The sequence below is a fragment of the Rhipicephalus sanguineus genome, chromosome 8, assembly GCF_013339695.2.
Source record: "Rhipicephalus sanguineus isolate Rsan-2018 chromosome 8, BIME_Rsan_1.4, whole genome shotgun sequence".
NCBI classification, from domain to species: Eukaryota; Metazoa; Arthropoda; class Arachnida; order Ixodida; family Ixodidae; genus Rhipicephalus; species Rhipicephalus sanguineus.
The window spans coordinates 22,052,284-22,074,975 of record NC_051183.1 but is presented as its reverse complement, the minus strand read 5'-3'; the positions used below and the strand labels follow the sequence as shown (position 1 = coordinate 22,074,975).

At 44.2% G+C, this 22,692-nt stretch overlaps 1 protein-coding gene across 2 annotated transcripts in view; it reads left to right on the top strand.

The window, feature by feature from the left end:
- The window catches only part of LOC119401542 (tyrosine-protein phosphatase 10D), a 188,610-nt gene extending 166,500 nt beyond the window's left edge, over window positions 1-22,110 (top strand). The window contains exons 14-28 of one of the 2 annotated variants that reach the window (XM_049418787.1): window positions 695-973; window positions 2,732-3,013; window positions 3,954-4,081; window positions 6,378-6,470; window positions 6,962-7,028; window positions 7,609-7,826; window positions 8,648-8,840; window positions 9,554-9,729; window positions 11,143-11,403; window positions 12,239-12,496; window positions 14,345-14,493; window positions 15,493-15,628; window positions 16,910-17,015; window positions 18,948-18,990; window positions 21,844-22,110. In XM_049418787.1, the coding sequence (XP_049274744.1) occupies window positions 695-973; window positions 2,732-3,013; window positions 3,954-4,081; window positions 6,378-6,470; window positions 6,962-7,028; window positions 7,609-7,826; window positions 8,648-8,840; window positions 9,554-9,729; window positions 11,143-11,403; window positions 12,239-12,496; window positions 14,345-14,493; window positions 15,493-15,628; window positions 16,910-17,015; window positions 18,948-18,961 (2,360 nt within the window). In that variant the 3' untranslated portion in view covers window positions 18,962-18,990; window positions 21,844-22,110. The remainder of the gene's footprint in view (window positions 1-694; window positions 974-2,731; window positions 3,014-3,953; window positions 4,082-6,377; window positions 6,471-6,961; window positions 7,029-7,608; window positions 7,827-8,647; window positions 8,841-9,553; window positions 9,730-11,142; window positions 11,404-12,238; window positions 12,497-14,344; window positions 14,494-15,492; window positions 15,629-16,909; window positions 17,016-18,947; window positions 18,991-21,843) is intronic. The other variant, XM_037668432.2, reaches the window with a different exon arrangement.
- The last annotated feature ends 582 nt before the right edge of the window (window positions 22,111-22,692 follow it).

Sequence of the window (22,692 nt, the reverse complement as noted above, 5' to 3'; positions counted from 1 at the left end):
TTCACTGTGTTTTTGTCCTCGGCTTGCATTTTTGCAATAACCGTATAAATTTTGGCCCAACATAGCAGTGAAATATATAATCTTCGTAACTGTTCGATGTTAAATATTTTTTTGCTATGAACATCTTTCGTGGCTTGATTAGTTCTCCTAGTCTTTGTACTCTCATGATACTGAATACTTTGCAAACTTGAATGCTTCCGGTGCCGTGTAACGCCTGCCAGGGTGCTCTTTAAGCTGTTTCATTGCAGCTTTCTGCCTAAGCAGGTAGCCAGACTATTCCGGTCAAATTAAGCCAATTTTAATTTGAATGCCAGCGGGTAATTGATGATTTGCGAAGTAACTCGCAATAAAAAAAAACATACTATACGTTTCAGTTCTGAAAGCGTTGTCTTTTTAGCACTCTCCCAGTCGCACTTTTTTAACAGTGCGATGATTTCTAATTTGAGATTTAAAAATATGTGTCGATACTGAAAGCAATTAAGTTTCACTGAGTGTTTAAGTCACGTGACTTCAACTACCGTATTGACCTGGATGCTACCAGCGTGGGATAGTGGGGACTATATGTAGCTAGTACTATGTTGGCTAAATAATGGCTAATGTTGGGCAATCATTATTGTTAACGCCAGCATTGTCTTCATTCAACTTCAGTCCAATAATTGAGCTGTCTCCCGGTGTTCTTTCTTTTTCATTCTAGTGCCTGTCATCGACTCTGTCATCAACATTGTCGCTGACGAACACGAGACTCAAACCCTGGGCATCAAGTACACGCCGACTCCTCAGCGGCACGTGGTCTTTGACCGGTACCGGTTCCAGCTTAGCGATACCGGTATACCGGCGCAGGAGAAGCTGTCGAACGACACCAACCGGCTGGTGCTCTTCGACCATCTCGTTCCCGGAAGACTCTACAACATCAGCATTTGGACCATCAGCGGCGGAGTCTACAGCGTGCCCATCTACCGACACACCAGGCTGTGTGAGTTGCATTATGGTGTTCGTGTTCACAGGCGTGCGCCTGGTTCTTCATGAGAGGAGGCGAAGTCTCACTGCATCTCCTCCTCCCCCCTGTTGGTCGAGTCTTAAACTAAGCAAGCTTTACAAGGAATGCAACAGTGAAAGTGCAGCGATTACGTACTTGTGACGTCGGCCTGCCTTACGTCCCCCGCCTTTCCGAGGCCAGAGGTGGGTAATGAATAATGAGGTTGAAAGCTGGGCCAGTTGGTGACTGCTCATCACACCGTATGGTGAAGTAACGCACTTTTAACGAGAACAAAGGGGACAAGAAAGACATGACACTCGCCACACTCGCAATTAAATTTATTAGATGCGAAGTATCTTAAGGCGGAGCTCAATCCGATGGTGGTGGGTGGCGGTGGTGTGCGGCGTGACCACCCTTACTGCGCATGCGCATACCCTCTCCACACGCCTCCTCTCCACTCACCCTCCCCACTTCCCCTCTCCCCTACCCTCTCCCCTTCCCCTCTCCCATACCCTCCCCCTTTCCACTCTTCCTCTGAAACGCGGGCTAGACATGCCGAAATTCTCTCCTGCGCAACGCCACGATGAGCTCGAGCGCATGCGTGTCCCCTCCCCTTCTCTCTCCTCTCCTACGCTGCCCCCCTCTCGCCCGCCTGTCGACCGCGTTCCCCGCTCGCCCTGTGAGAATTAACGGCCAGGCTAGATGGAAGATACGTACGACGCGCGTAGCGTCCCTCTTCGCGTTCCACGAAGCGAGGTCGGTAGCATGCCCAACGAACGCCAACGGAACGCGATCGTGCAAGTGCTCCGGCTTCACATCGCCTCATGGTCCCCTTTAGCGGGAGAGGGTGTAATTTTTTTACTCTATCAAGAATATGTTAGAATAGAATGTTAGTTTCTCTATGAATATGCGTGTAAAATCTGGTCAATGTCAACTAAGAGACTTGCATGCTTGTTTCGTTCACCAATTCTTATTTAAAAAACTGAGAGTCGATCTTCAGTGAGACTGGGAAAATTTGTCCGAAGGGTGTGGTGTCCACCATTTCTCACCCACCTGGTTACTCCAGGTAGATATGAAAAATGAAGTAGTGTAAGCAGTGCGCGACAGATAAGGAACTCTCTGGCCCTTACCAAAAAACACCATGCATAATCGTAATAGCAGACACAGGACATTCACAATGCTCGGCGAACTAGTATTTTACTAGTGGCAAGAGCAACGAGTGGCACTTTATTTTTCTCTCCCAAGCATTTCCGGTCGAGCACTTACTTCCGTTTTTCCGAATATTAATAAGAGTTCCTCTAAAAATAGAAATCGATGGTTCTGATACAAGTTAAGAGTTACATTGGATTTGCATGGTATCGGAGCCTAACTTTACTTTATATAAGAGCTAAATAACTGTCAGAATAAAAAATGACAATCAATTGATGGAGTTCATTGAAAGACTGTCAGCAGCTGTGATCGTTGCTACACCTGGCGGAGCAGATCTCAACCACGCGCTTCTTTCAACGTGGCCTCCGAGGTCCGCCTCGGCTGTGTGACAAAACACACAGTTAACCCAAATACCAGAGCGCACGAACGCCGACATGCTAGTGTCAATGCCAGACATCTAAGTCAAGAATTAGAGTCGCCTCCAGATTTCTTGCAACTACTGCCTCTAGTGATTGTACAAAAGTGCTGATGATTCGTGGGATGCAAGAGACAGCGTTAGTCCATGGCTCATTTTCGTTTCACGCTCTGTTCTCCTTGCGCGCACAGTCCCGGACCCGGTGAAGGAGATCAAGGCGCTCACGGTGACGGACACGGCCATCTCGCTGGTCTGGGAAAGCGCCACGGGCGATCGCGACGGCTACGAGGTGCAGTACCTCGACCACCGAGGCGTCCTCGTGCAGAACTTTACGCTGGCCGAGCGCATCTCGTACGAGCACCTGCGGCCGCACCACAACTACACGTTCGTGGTGGCCGTGATGAGCGGATACGACACGTCCACCGTGCGCCGCAGTCTGCCCGTGTCCCGCACCTTCCAGACCCTAGAGTCCGGTATGTATCTGCATTTAATGCATTAGCATGATGAGATAAACGCCATGGCGAAACGAGAAGCATATGAGAGGTGGTGGTGTTAACATTATTGAGAACTCGGGCAAATTCGTGGCGTTGGCCTAGGCCGCCCCCAAGGAAGTCTGGAGGGTATGTCTTCTTGCCGCCTCACGGGTTTGCTGGATGGCCCATAGTTTGATCTTGACGGTTCGAGCTGCGCAGAACGGCTGTCCGCCGCGCCGCACCTTCATCCGGGGAGACAGCCTTTAATATGCCTATAACCTCACATTCCCAGACAATGTGTCTAAGAGATGCAAGAACCCAGCCGTACAGATTGGAGTTATCTTCTGAAGGGCTGTCTGGATATGTCCTCCTGAAATGAACGGGGCTGGGAAAAGTCTGCATTTGTAATTGCCTCCAGTCTACTGCTTGGGCACTGTCAAGGTTTTGTCTAAAACTTTGTGAAGCCCGCCGCATCCATGGTAATAACAGCACTGCCTGAAGTGTGCTTGTTCCTGACCATAGGGTAACACATGTTATACCGTTTTTAATGCATTAGCATTAAGAGAAGCAAAATGAAGAAAAGAAACGGTGTGCGAGTGTGAAGCCTGCTGTATGAAGCCTACTGTACTAACTCGCGTGATGCCGGCACTATTTGGTGTTTGCTAGTGTTAGCTGATTCTAATCCTGTATATTACTGTTCTTAATGCACTAGCGTTAGAATTAAAAATGAAAAAAAAAATAGTGCAGGAGTCTGTCTGAAGCAGGCGGTGCCGAGACAACCGTATTTTCTTGCATAAAATTAGCGCTCGCTAATGTTAATTAACCATTGCCTATTATTGGCTAATATTAACTAATATTGACTACATTTGATTATCGGAGTAATTATCAAGGCATAAAGATCATGATTCTCATAGGCTGATCTCGTTCAAATAAATTTCAGTGCCAGGGAAGGTCCAGAACTTCCAACCATTCGAGCTGAAACCGAGCGAAATCGTGCTGCAGTGGTCGCTTCCATCCAGCGAGCAGAACGGCGTGCTGACGGGCTTCAAAATCACTTACTACATGAAGGTGAGCGGTTGCTGTGATTAATGCTCTGTATATAATACATAATGATTAATGATATGCGTATACGAATGACTACGCATATATATATATATATATATATATATATATATATATATATATATATATATATATATATATATATATATATATACTATATATATATATATAATATACTATATATAATATATATAATATATAATATACTATATAATATATAGTATATATATATATATATACTATGCAGATACATAGCGCTTACGGCTATGTACAGTCAACCACAAAACTTTGTGGACCATGCGAGCGCGTGGCCAAGAGCCTCTTCGCTACATTTCGGCTACGTGAGCGGCGATCGACAGCAGCACAACGCCAAGACGCATCCAACCCTAAATCGATGGCCTGACTACTTTCCCGCTGGGTACAAATATTAACGCGATAGCGTTAAAGAGCTCGTTTCGCAGAAATTCTGGTGTCAGTGTCGGCGTCGTTGGTTGTGCGTGAAAAATCATCTTGTCCGTGACCGAAAAATCGAGAATGATGCAAAAAAATTAATAATAAAAATATTAAGTTGGAGTGAGAATTGAACCCAGGCCGACTGCGTGACAAGCAGGTGTTCTACCACGTAGCCTTCCTATTGCTTGAAACTGCTTCGGAAAAAAATATGAAAGCCATGTAGTGACAGGAGTCTTATTAACGCATGTAACACTGCGTGGCGGAAGCGTAGAATCGCGCCAGGCGTCAAAACATGTGAATTGCGCAATGAGTGGCTGTTCTGAAAGCCCACCCATTACAAAGCGCTCAGACATATTTAATCATCACCAGCTGCAAAAGCATCAACAAAATGAGCAGCTGCGTAGGTTCGCGTCTTGCCTTACGGACGCGTAATGGGCCCTTCGCTGATTCGCAAAAGGAAGAATTATGGTACTTGCAGTAGGCATGCTAGGATAGTTTCAAACGGCCAATGTTTACGCGCGCATTCGTTCGTTTCCTTACAGCACGGTTGAGGCATGCACCGAGAGCCGAAGCTAGGCTAGCAATTGAGAAGGCGATGCGCACGGGGCCCGATTATGCTATCGCGGTCTACTCTTGAAGGCGCAGCTCAAGCAGCCACCACGGTCCTTCCACATTTTAACGCTACGCGCTCTTTAGCAGCGTACTATTGGCGTAGTGGCAAGCACGAACAGTGGCAAGCATTGGCGTAGTGGCAAACGCGAACAGTGGCAAGCATTAGAAATCGTGTAGTGTGTGCCCTCCAGTCATCACCGTTGACAGGCGCGCATCAAGCCTGTTTGGCAGCACTGCGCATGTCCATGGTGATGACTGGACGGCGTGCACTATATCATTGCTAATGCTTGACGCTGTTCGCGTTTCATATGAGGCCGATAGTATGTCTATCTCGAGAGCAGTCTATCAGAATAACTGTCATCAGTCACAATCTTGCTCAAAAAGTGATATCTTCCTAATGGCACACCGTTCGAAGCACGCCGCGATAGCTTTGATTCTGCTATCAAAATAGAAGTGTGGGGCTCATACCGCAGTTTAACATTTTGCGTGAAAACAACGAGCAATACGCTATTCACTGGTACAATTGATGCACCAGTGAATAGCAAGAAGACCCGTTGCCGGCCCAGCGCTGCGGTCGACGGTATGGGGCGTCGCTAGGTGGTGCGGACAGGCAGTTTGGCACGCGCTCGCGTGGTCCATAAACTTTTGTGGTCGACAGTACGTATATAAACAGTGTTAACATAAAACACTCGATGAAACATTCATTACTGATGTAGTTGGTTTTGCGTGATTCAAGGTCTAACCGTGCAATTTCTTAGCATATCGTGAGGAACCCGTTAGAGACGAGTGAAGGGCTACGCCCTTGATAAGTTACTGCTTAAAGTACCACTTATAGCCAGGAAATTAGAACATAGTTCTCGTTTCCTGGTTGTGTCTAGCATATTAGGATCTGGCCGAGAGTGTTCGTGCATATTGCCAAATGGAATTATTCCATTCGCTGCATTGTATATCTCTGTGGAGAATGTAATGTAAATGCACTCAGTGACTGTTTTTTGTACTTGTACAATTACCAAAATGAGACAGTTATTACATCATCATTCCAGTCACCAACATTTTAAAAAAGCTATTGTATATCACTGATATGTTTTTTTTTTTTGCAATCTGTACAAGTCTATGAAATAACAATCTAATTTGGGCATTATAAATGTGATTTGTGCTACTACTGCCAGCATCATTAGCATGAATGGCATGAAATATAACACAGGGGTTTTTATTGTCGTTGTTCTTTTTTTTTCAGGGTTCCTTGACCTATCGCCACAAACTCTTTGAACCGACTGAAACAAAAGGAGTCATCTCTAACCTCATACCTGGACGAACCTACGTGTTTGAGGTAAAGATAATATATATGTTGAAAGCTCTGCAGAAAACGAACTCAGGCATGCGAGGATTAACAAACTATGAAGGAAGCTTCAAAATGCGAAAAGAGTGCTTTCATACGAAGTATAGAGCTCAACCTATTAAGAATTACCGAAGGGGGCATGAAACAACCATTCGTAAACGCTGCATGGCTGCTGAATGCACATCAGAGAACCTTAAAATTTAAGGCACATATTTTAATTAAATATGTTAGCCTGAAATAAATCATCACATAGTTTTTTTTTCTTTCACTGCACAATATTTAATGACTGCCAAAGTGTCATGTTGAATAACACATTTACTTGCATCACAACCAGGATTTTTCAACTGCGAACTTTTTTCTCAATCACTCGTACAAATTCGCCGTGCCTGGCTTGTTCTTTTAAATCGTCCCGAATAAATAAATCTGGAATCTGTAGCCATCATTACCACCATTCATATGTTCAAATACGCTTACCATTCCAGATTCAAGCACACACGAAAATTGGCCCTGGGGGAAAAGGAAGATGGGAGGAGACTATGCCTATCTGGGGTAAGTGATAACAAAGGCATTCTTAAAGGGATACTGGCACCAATTTTCGAAGCTGACTTTACTTTGCCATACAGATTTCTTGTATACAGAGACGGCGCTGACGAAGTGTGAAGCTCAGGAAATGGTGATGAGATATGTTATTGTGACACTGAAAGTCACTTTTCGCATAGGGCACCTGCTAGCATCGACAGTCGTGATGTCAGTTTACGGTATTAACTCTGGCGACTTCCCGCACCAGCATGGCTAGTTGTGAGGATGTGAGGTCCCAAGATATAGAAAATCGCAGCTCGTGCGTCGCCAAGGAAGAGGCCGTGGATACCTTGTGCAAGCACATGACGAGAAGCTCATACCGTATAGTGACATCGGGGTACATTACAGGAACCGAAACCAGCTTTTAAAAACATGTTGTAATTAATTTTTCAGGGTGCACACGCGCTTACCGGTACAATTTTTAGGCGTTTGGGGGCGCGGACTTTCATTTGACGTAAGAAAACGACAACAGAACTTTTGTGCCGGTACCCCTTAAAGCAAATACCGAACCATGTCAGCACCGAAGGTAACCGTGTCCTTTACATTGCAGCCCCACCAAAGCCAAGCGATTCAGTCTTTCCGAAGTCGCTAACCCACACGGCAACAACCATCCGGGTGAGCTTTCGCAAGAACTTCTTCGCCAACAGCCACGGTCCGATTCACGCCTACACGCTCATCGTGGCTGAAGACGTGTCGAAAGATGCAACCAGTGCTAGTCTGCCAACGTGGTCTGAAGTGCAGAGCTTCCATAGTTGGCCTCCGTACCAGGTAAGAGTCAGTAATTAAATGTCTAGAAGTTCAGCGGAAGATGTAAGCTTGAAGAGATGAAAAGTTTTTCAACACCGGGTGTCGCTAGAGTCAACGTTTCGAGAAGTGGTCTTTTCTTCTTCGAGGCAGTTGTTGCCTTGAAGACAAGACCACTTGTTGAAATGTTGGCTCCAGGGACACCCTGCAGTTCAAGAATTTTTCATCAAATCAAATTTTTACCGTTTCTTTAAGAAGACATCTTCCTTTCTTTTTCTTTCTTTCTTTCTTTCTTCTTTCTTTCTTTCTTTCTTTCTTTCTTCCTTCCTTCCTTCCTTCCTTCCTTCCTTCCTTCCTTCCTTCCTTCTTCTTTCTTTCTTCTTTCTTTCTTTCTTTCTTTCTTTCTTTCTTTCTTTCTCTGGTACCTCGGAGGTCCGGCATAAAGCAATGTATACGGGGTGAGCATATGAACAGCATTTCTAGATATCAATTTGTTTACTAACAGCTGTGAGCGCGTTATCATGAATGCAACAACTGGCGCATCGGGTCACATTACATGAACTTTCTTGCATATCACATCCATGCAAACGGTGGTAATTTCGCTAGAAAACCGCGTCGCTCTAATGCGCCAGACAAGGCGAGATTCAGACTATTAAGCCGACTTTCGCAGTGCATGTAAATGCGGTCGCGCCGCATTAGGGGTACAGGGGTACGGAGCGTCGCGCTGGGCGGCGCTCCGTACCCCTAACGTTTCGAACGGGAAGGCAACGTTGCGGCAACGTTGCGTCAACAACTGGTGCTACAGGGTCGCGACAGGCTTACATTGGTAACCGATCGGTATGCAGGTGACAGAGCCGTACTACCCATTCAATGGCACCCTCACCGAGGATTTCGTGATTGGATCCGAAGACTGCAAGGGAGACAAGGGCTACTGCAACGGGCCCCTGAAGCCTGGATCGACATACAGGGTCAAAGTTCGTGCCTACACCGCGCCGGACAAGTTCACGGACACTGTCTACTCGTACCCAATCCAAACAGGTGAGATCCCAAATCTGTGTGGAAAGTGGAAGTACCCTAACGACTAGGGGAATGCGGAGAAGATTAGAAATGGCCTGTCCTTTGTTGGAACTAAGCAGTCATCCCTGCAAAAAACATTTGAACGCATATCATGGGGATTATGAATCTTCCAGGAATATCAATCCCGATTGTTGACTGCCTGATAGGCTGTAGCGTTGGGATAGTCGCGACTGTGGTTTATATTCCTCTTCCTTTTGAGTGAGTTGTAAATGCGGTGCTGGAGATATGTGCTACAGCACAATTACCTGTGTGTTTCCTTGACCACTTTCTGCATGATAATTTCAACATGTACGTTATTTGTAAATACCGTCCAACACGCTCTACTTTAAAAGGAGTTACTGGTGCTGTTTATAAGTATACCTACATAAATTAATAAATAAAGAAAATAAATGTGTAAATGAGTATGTTGTCTAATTATAATACATGGATGCAGGCCTTGGTTTCACATATATGAAAAAGAATATATCACATTTAAAATAATTACGCATTCTTCAAATTTCATCTAAATATTCAGATGCTAAATATTGGCCAATCTCCCAGAGTGGGTGTGTGCCATAGTTTTGAGGAAGTGAACAGCCTTCAGTAAGCTGCGGGTATGAGCCATGTTTGGAGGCCACAATGACAACAATAACCTGCAACTTCTTTGTTGCTGCCCTTGTTCTTTCTTTTCCTAGATCCGGACAACACTCCCCTGATTGTTGGCATCCTCGTCCCCCTCTCATTGTTGGTTATCCTTGCCATCCTACTGGTTGTCCTAAGGCGACGGCGACTAGGACCTTTCGCACCCCACTCCAGAGGCGACCCGCATTCCAAGGACCACGACATCGTGTCTATAGCTGAGAGCGAAATGGCAAGTAGCACATCGTTATAAGAACATGGGGTAGAAAAATTCTGAAACTTAGCTCTAATTTAAGTTAGATGCTTGCTGAACGAACCAGTGACACTTTTCAAGTGCCCTTGGCCTTCCATTAGTTATACGTAACCAGTGAGAACAGTTGCCTGGTCCCCTCATCGGTTTACATCCATAGGACTTCTTACAGTTTGTGGAGTAATCTTTGTGCCCAGATGTATATACATATATCTTGTATACATATATCTTCGTAGAGTACTGAGTACTTTACGAAGATATATAAAATTTAGAAGTAAAATTTTCCAGAACTCGCGATATCAACTCCCTAACTTCCTTGGAAAACAATCAAATTCTTTTTTTACCCATGAAAAATTATGTAGACCACAGCAGGCAGCATCAAAATCTATGATGCCATGGCGAGTGGGTGCGGAACTTGAAGAGCAAAGTGAGGTATTGGGCTAGTTGGTTTTTCATGATTATAAAAATTGCACAACAGTTACTGCGAAATACGAAGTTAGGGGGGAGACACAAAACCACTTTCTGGTTTCGTGCCTCCTCCCTAACTTTGTATTTCGCAGTAACTGTAGCGCAGTTTTTTATAATCATGAACTTGTGTGTCATACTTCTATTTTCTTTTTGTGCGTTTTCTCGCTTACCCAGCGTCTGCTCGCAGCAAGAGTGGAGTTTTGGCATTGGGGAAGGGTAATTTATTAAATTCAAGCTTCATTCTAATGAAGTCACATCTGATCCGAAAATAAATTCGTAGTATACATAAATGCGTTATAAAAGTATATTCTTAATGCTATTAACCGCTGGGCTGCACCTAAATGCCTTCTCTATAACCGATAGTTCGTTATATCAAAGTTCATGGTGTAGAGGTCTGACTGATACGAGTTAAACCGTTGTTCGCTTTAGTACACGTTTAACGAGTACATGAAGCCCACGGTGATCACAAAAACTCACAAGGGTATCTTATGCATTCGCCAAAGACGACTCGAAGGCGAAAGCCATCTTCTACTTCTTCTTATCAGTCAATGTACTGACTCTCCCCCACCCCCTCCGAAAGCTGCAATGCAAAATTATGGTTTCGCATTGCCTTCAAAAACGGAGGAATTCCAAACTTTCTGCATCTTATGTGGTTTTGCACTGTCTCCGTGATCGGTCCACCTTTTACAAAGCAACGATGTAATGTGACGACGTGATCACGTGACGTCACGTTATGTGACGATGTGATGTCACAAATTTGGGGATTTGTGACATCATGGTGACGTCATATGGTGACAATGTGATCATGTGATGATTTCTTTTTTTTTTTGCATTTACACGCCGACGCCGCTAGACGACGGTCACTCTTCACGTTTCATGAGGCATCCAAGGCCTTCGCCTTAATACCTATACGTATTCTGGATACAGGTGACCAGTCGTCCCGTGAAGCTGAAGGACTTCCTCGAGCACTACCGCATCATGTCGGCCGACTCGGACTTCCGCTTCTCCGAGGAGTTCGAGCTGCTCAAGCACGTCGGCCGAGACAAGCCGTGCGGTGCAGCCGACTTGCCCGTGAACCGGCCCAAGAACCGGTTCACCAACATCCTACCGTACGACCACTCTCGCGTCAAGCTACTCCCTACCGATGACGAGGACGGATCGGACTACATCAACGCCAACTACATTCCAGTGAGCTTTTCCTTCACTACTGCCATTACAGCGACGCTGTATATGGACTAGGTTCTTGCCCACCACGTCCGCGAACAAAACGACTGCGTAGAAAACAGTTTTCGAGACCCTTCATCCCCATAGCCAGCGCCGTTGACTCTTTCACAAGTGTCGCGATACTCGGCGGCGGCACTTCCCACCAATCGTTGTGCACTTTTGTGATCGTGACGTAGAGATGTCGCTAACGCTATTACCAGCAGTTGCCCTTTGGTCTCGCTATGGGACGGACGCGTGTCGTTCGCTCGGAGGAACAAGAACTGGAGTTAGCGCAATACAGCGTGCCACTATGATTAACGCCGAGTTTTACGCTGTGCAGTAAAATAAATCAGTCTTTTGAGAGTTTAACAGCCAAGCTGTACATGGCTAGGTTCTGGCGGAACGCGTCCGCGGAAGCATAGAATAACAGTTTTCGGCGCCCCTCGCCACCGCCGATACTACATTCGCAAGTGTCGCGATACTCGGCGGTGGCACTTCCCACGAATCGTTGTGTCCCTTTGTGATCGTGACGTAGAGATCGCGCTAGCTTTGTTATCAGCAGTTCTGTGGAATCGCTATGGAACGAATGCGCGTCGTTTACTCAGAGGAAGAACGGGAATTGAACGGCCAGACAGCGCTAGCAGACCCTTTCATTCTACAGACACTGCTCAGAAGTAGATTAGGGATGATGATGGATGTATACAAATGTGAAAGATGAAGATATCTTCCCTATAGCTTTGTTCAGCTTTCCTTGTCGGTGCCTTTCTCTATTGCTTAATTAATCTTTCTTTTTTTTCCGCCTCTACTACCCGTCACGCAGGGCTTCAACTCTCCCCGCGAGTTCATCGTGACCCAGGGCCCTCTGCACAGCACTCGCGACGACATGTGGCGCATGGTGTGGGAGCAGAACTGTCGTGCCATCGTCATGCTGACGCGGTGCATCGAGAAAGGGCGCGAGAAGTGCGACCACTACTGGCCTTTCGACACGCAGCCCGTATACTACGGTGACATACAGGTCACCATCCTCAACGAGTCGCAGTACCCCGACTGGACCATCTCGGAATTCAAGGTTTCCCGGGTGAGCAAGGATTCAATTTTAACAGCAGAGCTGTTTCAGCTTTTCGTTCCGCCGGTTCGCGTGACCAGAAAACTAAGCTGAGCCTAGCGCGCGCAACGCAATAACTTGGCCGGCACGCGCTCTCTTCGCCCTCTTCTTCTTCTGAGGATTGACTATAAATAACGAGTTTGCTCTTGGCGACGCACATTCCAGAAATCAGGATACTGATAGTGCATTTTTTTCTGTATCGCCTGGTAATTTGGTGGATAATAAGTCCTGTGGCCACACACCAATTGAGGTTGACGCGATGAATGTGCAATGTAGGCGTTTCTTCAACGCGTGTGCCTTCTGAAGAAAACAAGAGAGAATCACAGAGCAAGCAAACGTCATGTAAAATTGTTATTGATGTTAACCGTCTGTGATAAATAAATTTTTCTAAACACATAAACGGAAGAAAAAGGGGAGAGTCAGATAGGAAGAAGAAGAAGAGCCTTGCTAATTAAAATATTTCTCATTAAAACCGTGCTAATTAGAACCATGCTAATGAAGGTCTTGCTAATAATCTAGGTCAGCCAGGAGCTCCGCTGTAATTCCAGCCTTGTAACACTAGTGCAAGCAGCCCACATTTTTTGATATTATCGGCGATAGCGATTATATGGACGCTCCAGGCGCATTTTCGCCGTCGGTGTAGCCATGAGGTTCCGTAAAAAGTTCAAGGACGATAACATCGTCCCGCACATCGTATGTTCTATGTGCGAGTGAAAGCGTGCGGTGGCAGCCTACAATGGAGGCTCAAGCGGAGAGGAAATGCTGCCGGCCGTCTTCCATCGCACAAAAGGCCTATGGGGGGTCCCAGAGGGTGGATGCGTGGCTCCGGCAGCAAGCTGCGAGCTTTGATCGGCCGCGAGGTGGTCGCGCGCGCCCAATTTTGACAGGGATCAGCACACGGCTCATACCGATGTACGTTATGTGTTCTCAGCGCCCAGTTTGCGGTGAAGCGGTAGACAGCACGAAGGCCGCTTCTCTCGCTGCATCAGCCGCGTTCCGTTACGCCAGCGTTTTGTTGAGTTACGTCAGGTCGGATGCAAAAGGAGTCAGCTGCTAGCCTTACTTCGTATAACATTTCGAATTGTGGCTGTCGCATTTATTGCTTCGCCCTTGCGGCAAAACTGTAACATTTTTGTCCACATATTTGTTATAATACGCATGTCTGGGCCTGTGCGGATATTCGAGTGCTTCGAATATTCGAATGAATATTATAGTATTTGAAACTGGCGAATAAACGTATTTTGCTGCATGTAACCCACCTGGAAAGGCAGTTTCAAAGCAGCTTGAAGCCGCTATGCTGTGAAACTAACTATTCAGGGGAAACCCGCACGGCCGCGAAGTTATGCTCTGTAATTTAGTGCCCATATTACGTGCACACAGGACTATTTTTATTTTTAGCGCTATAGCTCCGTTCTTCTCGGTACAAACCCAGAAAACAACTTTGTGCATGCTGTTGACCTTGAAGTTCAGCCGACGTGCATGCGTTTGACCTCGATGCTCAGCCGGATGCAACAAGACATTTTCGTGTTGGGATAAGGTTTGACTATTGAACATATAAGGCAAATGCATCAACGTAACTGGAATGTAAAGCAAACTGCTAGTGATGTTTTATGTGTAATACTAGCGAGCTTGAATAACCTTTAAAGTTTGTAGGACTCCGCAAGTTGGCAGTCAGCCTTTTGAAACAGTGAAAGGATGTCATACATGTCATAATACAGAGTTACGTGTTAGAACATGTACTTCAGTGCTCATACTGTTTTGAGCTGCTGCATTCTGGATTTATCGCTAAAGATCGCTGAGTATTTCGTGTTTTCTTTACAGGGAGACCAATCCCGAATAGTCAGACACTTTCACTTCACAACGTGGCCGGACTTCGGAGTGCCCGACCCTCCGCAAACGCTGGTGAAATTTGTCCGAGCATTCAGGGAGCGGGTCATCCCTGACACCAAGCCCATCGTAGTCCACTGCAGGTGATGGATACTTCTGGGTGACAAATTGATTGCTCAAGCGTTTCTTGATTGTGTCAGAAAACTGTTGTGTAGAAATAATTTTCCACATCCGTTATTGCCTTAGTGTGTTATGCCAATTAGTAGTTATCTGACTGATCAAAATTTCTTATAAATTTCTTAGCCGCCTCCACCAAATTTTTTTACCTGCCCTCTTTTTTCCCCCCTCCCAAGAGTAAACACAGTCAAAACACAATGCATAAGTTCCCTGCCTCTGGCCCCCCCCCCCCCCCCCCCCCCCCCCCATACTTCCACCATATGGACTCACTTGTCGTGGGTACTTCCCAGTAAAAATATCCCGGTACCACCCCTGCTTAAATTTTTAAAAATGCCGCCACCTCCCCGAAGGGAATCGTGAGGAAATGCGAATGCATTTCTTGCGCCTAGAGAGGGTACCGTTGCCGTCAGACATTCGCCTTCACCGACTTCTGCCATAGCCTTGAGAGGCGCCCAGCCAGCGAATGGTCGAGAGTGAGACGCGAGCGGACGGGAGAGTGGGGCGCCAGCGTTCTCGGCTTCGGCGTTGGCGTTTCACAGCGGCGTCTTCGAGCACACATTTCCGGATGTTCTTGACAGGCGCCCAGCCAGCGAACGGTCGAGAGTGAGGCGCGAGCGGACGGGAGAGTGGGGCGCAGGGAGGAGAGAGAGCGAACGGCGAGACAAGTAGCGGCGAAGCACTGCACCTACCCTCTCCTACACTCTCTCGCACCACATGCTCCGGTTGCTAGGGGCGAGGATAAGTGCGCGCGCCCGCAGCTGTTGCTATGGGAGAGGGCGCCGCGGACAACGCCGGATGCCTTACATAGCCCGACTAAGAAATGCATTCGCATTTAAAAAAAAGAAGTGTGATGATTGGTTGATGCATGTGTGGAACGTTTAAGGGAACTAAGAACCATGGCAGGTGAATAAACATACCACTGATTCAAGCTGACATTCCCGTTCACAACACCTCTTTTTCTGCAGTGCCGGTGTCGGTCGTTCCGGCACGTTTATTGCGCTGGACCGAATTCTACAAGGCCTGCGCAAGTACGACTCGGTGGACATCTTCGGAATTGTCTACGAAATGCGTCGCGAGCGGGTCTGGATGGTCCAGAATGAGGTAAGGGGGCCCTTGTCATAGGCTTTTTCATTGCAGGGTAACATGATACTTGTAGCTTTTAAATCATAAATACCAGCAGAACAGGCTAATGTAAAGAATTTGAATGCTTACTGCAAACTGCACTGACACAGTGGTCACGTATTCCCGGATCTTTCATCCAAAAAATGTCCTGTTTAGTAAACATGGGTTCAGGTACATTAATTTCCCGTTTCTTTCGTTTGTCTTCCTGGAAGTTTAAGTAAAAAAGAAAACTGTGGCAGTATTTACGTTGACTGCTGCATAACGCCACTAAACACAATAAAAGTGTCTGTTGAGTGGTGTTGTTTTTACAACGGGTGGCAAAATTGCATGTCACATTTCACCACCATTTGGCCAGGTGGCTAATGCCACTTGAGAAACTACATGTGCCAGTCCACTAATATATCGTTGTATGCGGAGCTTTTTGCCAAGTAACAATAATCCGTCACAATGCTTCCTTGCGTTTCCCTTCTTGAAAGCTGTGCATTCGCTACTTTTCTGTCGTGTTTCTTGCATTTTCTTGCTTGAGCAGCATTTGTACCTACAGACTATGACTGTTGCAGCTAAGAGTGCGGCAATTAAGAGACAATGTGCAAGTGCCTAATGATCTACTGTGAGAGTGTCTTGGCAAATTTTTACGTTATGTGTGGACATTTTGTTTGTGGGAATATTTGTGTTTTGTGAAATATTCTGTTGAGTGAACGTTTATTTCTATTGAAATACAATGAAACCTCGATATAGCGGACACGGATATAACGAAATATCGGTTATAACGAAGTACATGAAGAATAGTCTTGCAATAAATGAGGTGTTAGGAATATACATTTATAACGAATTTTCGGATATAACGAAGTTATTTTCGTGTAATATGTAACTTCGTCATTATGAGGACTGAGTGTACTGTGACTAAGTGCGTCAGTGCTCGTCCAGTGCCTATTTGTATAGTTTTGTGACTGTCCACTACTTTTCGACAATTGTTACGCAAGAGAAGAGAAGTAGCCAGTGCCACACATAAGCACGAACCTCTCCTTAAATACATTTATTAAAAAAGAAAGAATGCGATGTCATGTTCATAGCACAGGCCGTGCGCCACCGAAAAGCACCGGACTAGAATTAAAGAAAACAGTGATTCTTGAAACTGTTTAGTTGAACGCTTACTGGTTGAGAATGGCTCTTCTGTCTAATAATTAGAGAACGGTCCGGTCTGTATTCGCATAACAGCTAAGTGAAAGAATGGCAATGTTTTGCGTTGTCACTTTGCAGCAACAGTACATCTGCATCCATCAGTGCCTGATGTGCGTTCTTGAAGGAAAAGAAGACGTTTTAGACTCTCCACGACCCGAAGCGCATGACAACCAAGGTTTTGAGGGTAAGTAATTTGCGGCATACTCAAGCATGCAAATTGAATATTGTAAGGAGGTTTCGAGTGCAGCATATCTGCACATAAAGTGGGTTATAAAAGTTGTACAGGTTTCTTTACCTTGCATGTCATGCTTAGCAAATAAGCATAACAAATAGGAATTACTGAAGTGTCATTTTCCTGGTATAATTTGTGCTGCACAGATGGTAGCTCACGCAAGAAGCGTTACAAAAGAAGCATCGTCATGAAAAGTTAGCACAATGTCAAAGTAGTTGGTGCTCACATGTATAAGTAGTAAAACCTTGTTAACATACACAAACAAAACGTTGCTTTGTCTTCTTTCAAACCAAGATGAAAATAACCTCAGCGTTGCCGTGTAAATATGTTCGTTGGCTCCACAATATTGTAGAGCATGTTACTGTTCGACAGAGCTGCCAATGTATGACTGTTCTGACGTCCTAGCAGAAAATTCGTAATTAAAAATCTTGCTATTTAAACTTCGTAGTGTCAGGTATTCACTACGGGGATTCGTACAAAATTTAGTTCTCTCTCCTGTTTTTACTAACTGGTGGCACGTAGTAATGCCTGTTTTATTGTGAATTTGTGCTATGCTACGAACTTTAGTACCGGGCTGTCGTGACGGGCACCAAAATATATCTACTAGCCTGTTCAGTTCTCTAGGTTGATGCTATTTCAGATATATGGGCAATGCAATGGGCAGGGTTTTACATGATAACGAGAATGAGAAGCCATGAGCACAAAGAAATAATTTGCATAATTGGGGATTTGGAAGTTGTACACGTGCACCGCGTAGTACGAGTTTTAAAATATTATTAGTGTACTGCCTCCAATGTTTTTTTTATTGAGCTATAAAATTACTCACGAAATAATGCTAGCATTATGAATTTAGACTTTTGATTATTTTAGTCTCTTGCTGCAAGAAGCAATCTTCCTTTATTAACCCCTGTGTGACATTGTCAGATTACTTATGTCCCTGTTTACAATTTTACTGCATTGCTTACTGACAGTGTGTGCTGCTTACAGCGAAACTGACCAAATTATGAAGTGACTTGTGTGAGCCACACCTCTACACAGTCACATTGGAAGTATACAAGCGGGTTTCCATCAGCGAGAAGACGAACGGAATGTTTCATGCATAACATGACGGTTTAACATGCACTAAGAGCACAGCATGGGCCAACAGTTCACTGATGTTCCATATTGCTACAAATTCTGGAATAGCTTTAAGAAAATAGCTTCATCTAGGGGCTGGTTGTTGTGGGTCGTGGTGTGTACCCTCACCACAGTTGATATTTCTTGTCTAAAGCATCTGAGACACCGCGATCTTCTCCAGAAGCAACTGCCAAAAACTTTCTGCCGCTAGAATATGACATATTGTATGCACTAATGCGTTAAGGTTATGATCACATCTAAAAATACTTGCTCAAAGCCCTGTACATCTCAGTGTGACAAACAACGTAACATACACCCAAAGGAATTAAATACATAATTGCTGAAAACGTGGTCAATTGGTTGTCAACGCCATTCAAGAACTTGTGTCTTTACTTTTTTTTTGATAATCATAGGTATAACCAGCCTTTTAGCACCTTGCGCAGCATCTTTTAAGCATGAATTTCACCTAACTTAGCAATACTGGCACCCAAATAATCGTTTTCAAGGCCTTCTAGATTTAACCTAAAAGAATAGCTAAACAATGTACTATAGTTCCTAAGCCAGAATTCTTTTTCTCTACTGTGTGTTAAATGGGCACAATTAGGCAATAGGGGACGGGACCTCTTACATATAGTTTCTTTCCCAATTTTCAAGCAAGCACTGTGCATTTCTGGGAAAGTGAGAATTTACATATTTAAATCAGCTGCATACGTACTTAGGTGCTGTGATGTTATTTCTCTCTCTCTCTTTCTCTCTCTCTATTTTCAGCCCGAAGCTATTAGCCCGCCGCTCTGTAGCTCTGCAAAACACGGTATCTATTCTGGCAATCTTTCTAGACTGCCACCTCCCAAACGACCTGCAAGCTTAGTTTCCCATACCTGCATCCCAAAACATGCTCGAATCCGGGTGTCACATTCCAAACTCATCTCTCTGGCAATGCTTTCAGGCTCTTACACTTTTGAGGGATGTAATGTATGAGTTTATTCTTCGTTGTGACATCGGTTATTTCATGTTGTCACGGCATCCCTGCTGCCCACTCTGTTTAATATTAAGTAATATTTACAACTTTTATTGAATAACGAGAATTTAACAACCACGTGACATGTGCACCTGTCTCTGAGATATCTATTCCATATCGACTTGTGTAAGTTTAGCCGAGTGGTTTGTGCATTGAAGAATGCAGTGTGCCTGAAAATTGTCGTCCGCAGTGTAGTTTTCAGCGTAGCGCTCGGGACCAAGATCAGGGAATATATTTCGTCACAACATTCGTTTGCTAGAGGTTTGGGAGCATACTGCTCGATAAAATAAGCCTGCAGGAAAGTCCACTGTTATCCACTTTTTCACATCATATCAGGTGCGTCGACAACATGTCTTGAGTAATGTCACAACATTGATTAATGCCCGTTATTGTGAAATTGGACGCTGTGGGAATGTCACGCTTAAGTATCGCCAGAGAGAATGTGCTGCAATATGACCCCAGATTCTCCCCCTTACATCTCCATGACCTGAATCGTATCAAGTGAAGCATGATGCAAGATGCCTGCTTGAGTTGCACTGTGACCGCTGGCTGAAGTTTAGTTTGCTTAAAATATATTTATTAAGTATACGTTTGATGTAATATCATCATTCACCGAAGTAGTCATGAACATGGATAGAAGAGGGCAAGACAGATCACGCACATGTAGACTTTCAGCTCAGTTTATTTTTAGCATTACCTAAGTGTGGCACTATTCAATATTTCTGGCACATCTAAATGCCAAATTATCTTTTGTCAATCATCACAGGAGTGGTGTTGCCAGTACGTTGACGTCATTTGAGTGTACACATCATTCCCTAAGTACGCTACACATAACACTGCTTAACAGCATTAAGGCCTTGTGACAATGTCACTATCTTCGCAATTATGCAAAATATAGACCACACATTCTCAGTAGAGCGGGTCCATTCACTACAGCGATATCATTTAATATATGTAGAACGTGCGTTATACCAGAGCATTATATATCGCAATGGATCGTAAACAGAAATGTGCTAATGTGTCACAGCAGTATTACAAACCATTTAGGTAACAAATATGTAGATCACTCATTTGGACAGTATTGATGTGTCGCAATATTTTCATACACAACTCACATAAGCGGTGCAGACCAGACATCTAAAACAGAGGTATAAATAGGAGCATGGTTAGTGTACGAGGTGCGCATACTATGAAGGCTGATATTTCATTGCCTTCATTACATAAACCACTGCAAGAAAAATGATCAAGTAAAGAATTTATACAATGCCCCGTATCTTTATTTTGTGAGGTGTTTTTTCTTATACTCTATTTATGACACTCAAGCCATACTAATTTTTAGTTTGATGATTCTGTAAGGGTTTATAACTAAAATCATATACAGGGGCTCTCAGAGACCAAGATCCTAGCTGATTCCTCTCCCAAAGCAATTATTTTTTTACTGCATGGCAAAAGTTGGCATAATCCTATCTATATGCCCTTGTGCGCTTGCCTGTTGGATATTTCATGTTGTGGCTGTACACCCTTGCATGGATTTGCATTTGGGACTCTGCGGCATGTGCCACTTCTTATGCTTGTTTTTTTTTTTGCTTTCATGTTTCTCTCACTTTTGCGATACTGTGAAGTTCACTTATAGCAGCGCAAACTATAACAGTAACCTGTTTATCATAGCGATAAGGTGTCTCTTGATTATAATATCAGCATATTTCTGTACAGTCAAATATCAATGTAATGAAGTTCCTTCCAACACCAAAAATACCTGATTATTTCGCTTCACTCTGTTATCACGGAGAAACATTTGGTTCACATCATTGCATAACCTATTTCACTGTATCCAGTAATTCGTTATATCAGTGTTTTATGTGGATGATTGCCTGTACTCCTAAGCGAAGAAAATTATCTATATGTATTGTCAGGGTGTACATAGTTGTTATGATTGCATTTTTCATAGCTCTCATTTTCAATGTCTCTGGACTACACAGTATCTTCTTATACCCCAATAGAATTCATCGTTGCCTTTTCTGCACTCCCTATTTTTTGCAGTGTCTGGCAGTTTCTACATTTTATGTGTCTTCATTTTACCATGCAAATATTGATGGCTGGCAAATTTTCTTGGAACGCACACAGAAAAACTTTTGTTCCAATAATGATGCATGTATGACACTAAGATCAATGACAGCATAACCTTTCGCGGCTATAAATGTTCGTGACATTCTGCTTGATGTTCTTTATGTTTCATAGCTAGATTTTATTGCACATGTCATCTATTCAAATAGTTGCAATGTTTCAAAAAACAATGTAAGCATTGGTAACTGCAACATGTCCATTTAAAAATAACATGCACTGTCCATTAAATGCAAATCCATTGGCATGTAGTAGCGATGAAAATAATTATTAAAAATATGGCTGTATCACTTGCTTTCTTATTACACGACCTGGAAACCTTTGTAATATAACTTGCAAGTAATTTTCATTTATAGTGTTCTCCATCGCAGCTCCAAGTTCTTCCCACATAATTTATTTACTGCGTCATAATTAGCGCACTCGCAAATGGCACAGTTTGTCATTTATAATCCTTTTTTTTTTGCCTAGAGAAAGTTAACAAAACGAAAGTTTCACTTCATGTTTGCATTTTGCTTCTTTCGGCAGATGACGAAGGGATAGCCGAATCTGGAATATGACTTCCCTAAAGCGCCGCCCTCCTCACGATTCCCACAAAGCGACTTGTTCGTGCGATCTACGCAAGCCAAGACGACGTTGTTTCCTCATAGACTTCACTCACTTCCTGGCCTATAGACCCTTGGCTGCCATATTGCAGTCGACTCGGGAGCAATAATGACCACTCCCTCGTCCTTCCGTTAATTATTCCCGAAGATGTGTTCGTTAGTTTGTATCCAAGCCAAGGACAAACAAAAAGCCAAACAGTGCTGTGTGTGGTACAGACTGCAAAGAGACCCACATTTTTTTTTCAGCGCTGTGACTTTGGAGGTGGCGTCGAAAAAGGAAAAAAAACTTCGCACTACCCTTCGAGGCGGAACTTTTTTGTGCTTGTGTTCGAGTGTGTGCGTGTAAATACAACGAGTAATTTATCGCTAAACTTTATCTATGACGTGCCAGAACTTTGCGTGCATATAACAGTATTGTGTGCGGGACCCTCTGTGAATGCTGAAGGCAACTGGAATGCCAACAGGTTACGTGGACGAGTGTCGAGATACTCAAGGCTTCTAAAGACCGCCTAAAAATCTTCTAAAAACATTGACACTTTTGCAAGTGCCGTTTACTGCAGTGTTCGAAATGTTAAGACGAGAACAGCACCATGACAAATTAAAAATGTTATCCTCGTTAATATACCATCCTATAAATCTCGTTTGGTGAAATTACTGTCGGTTCCTTCGAACAATTACACGTGCGCAGGTGCGTAACGCAACGCTCTTTATGGTACCGTAATTTAACTGAATGCTCAGACATTGTGTTCATTATAAGTATTATAAGTTATGA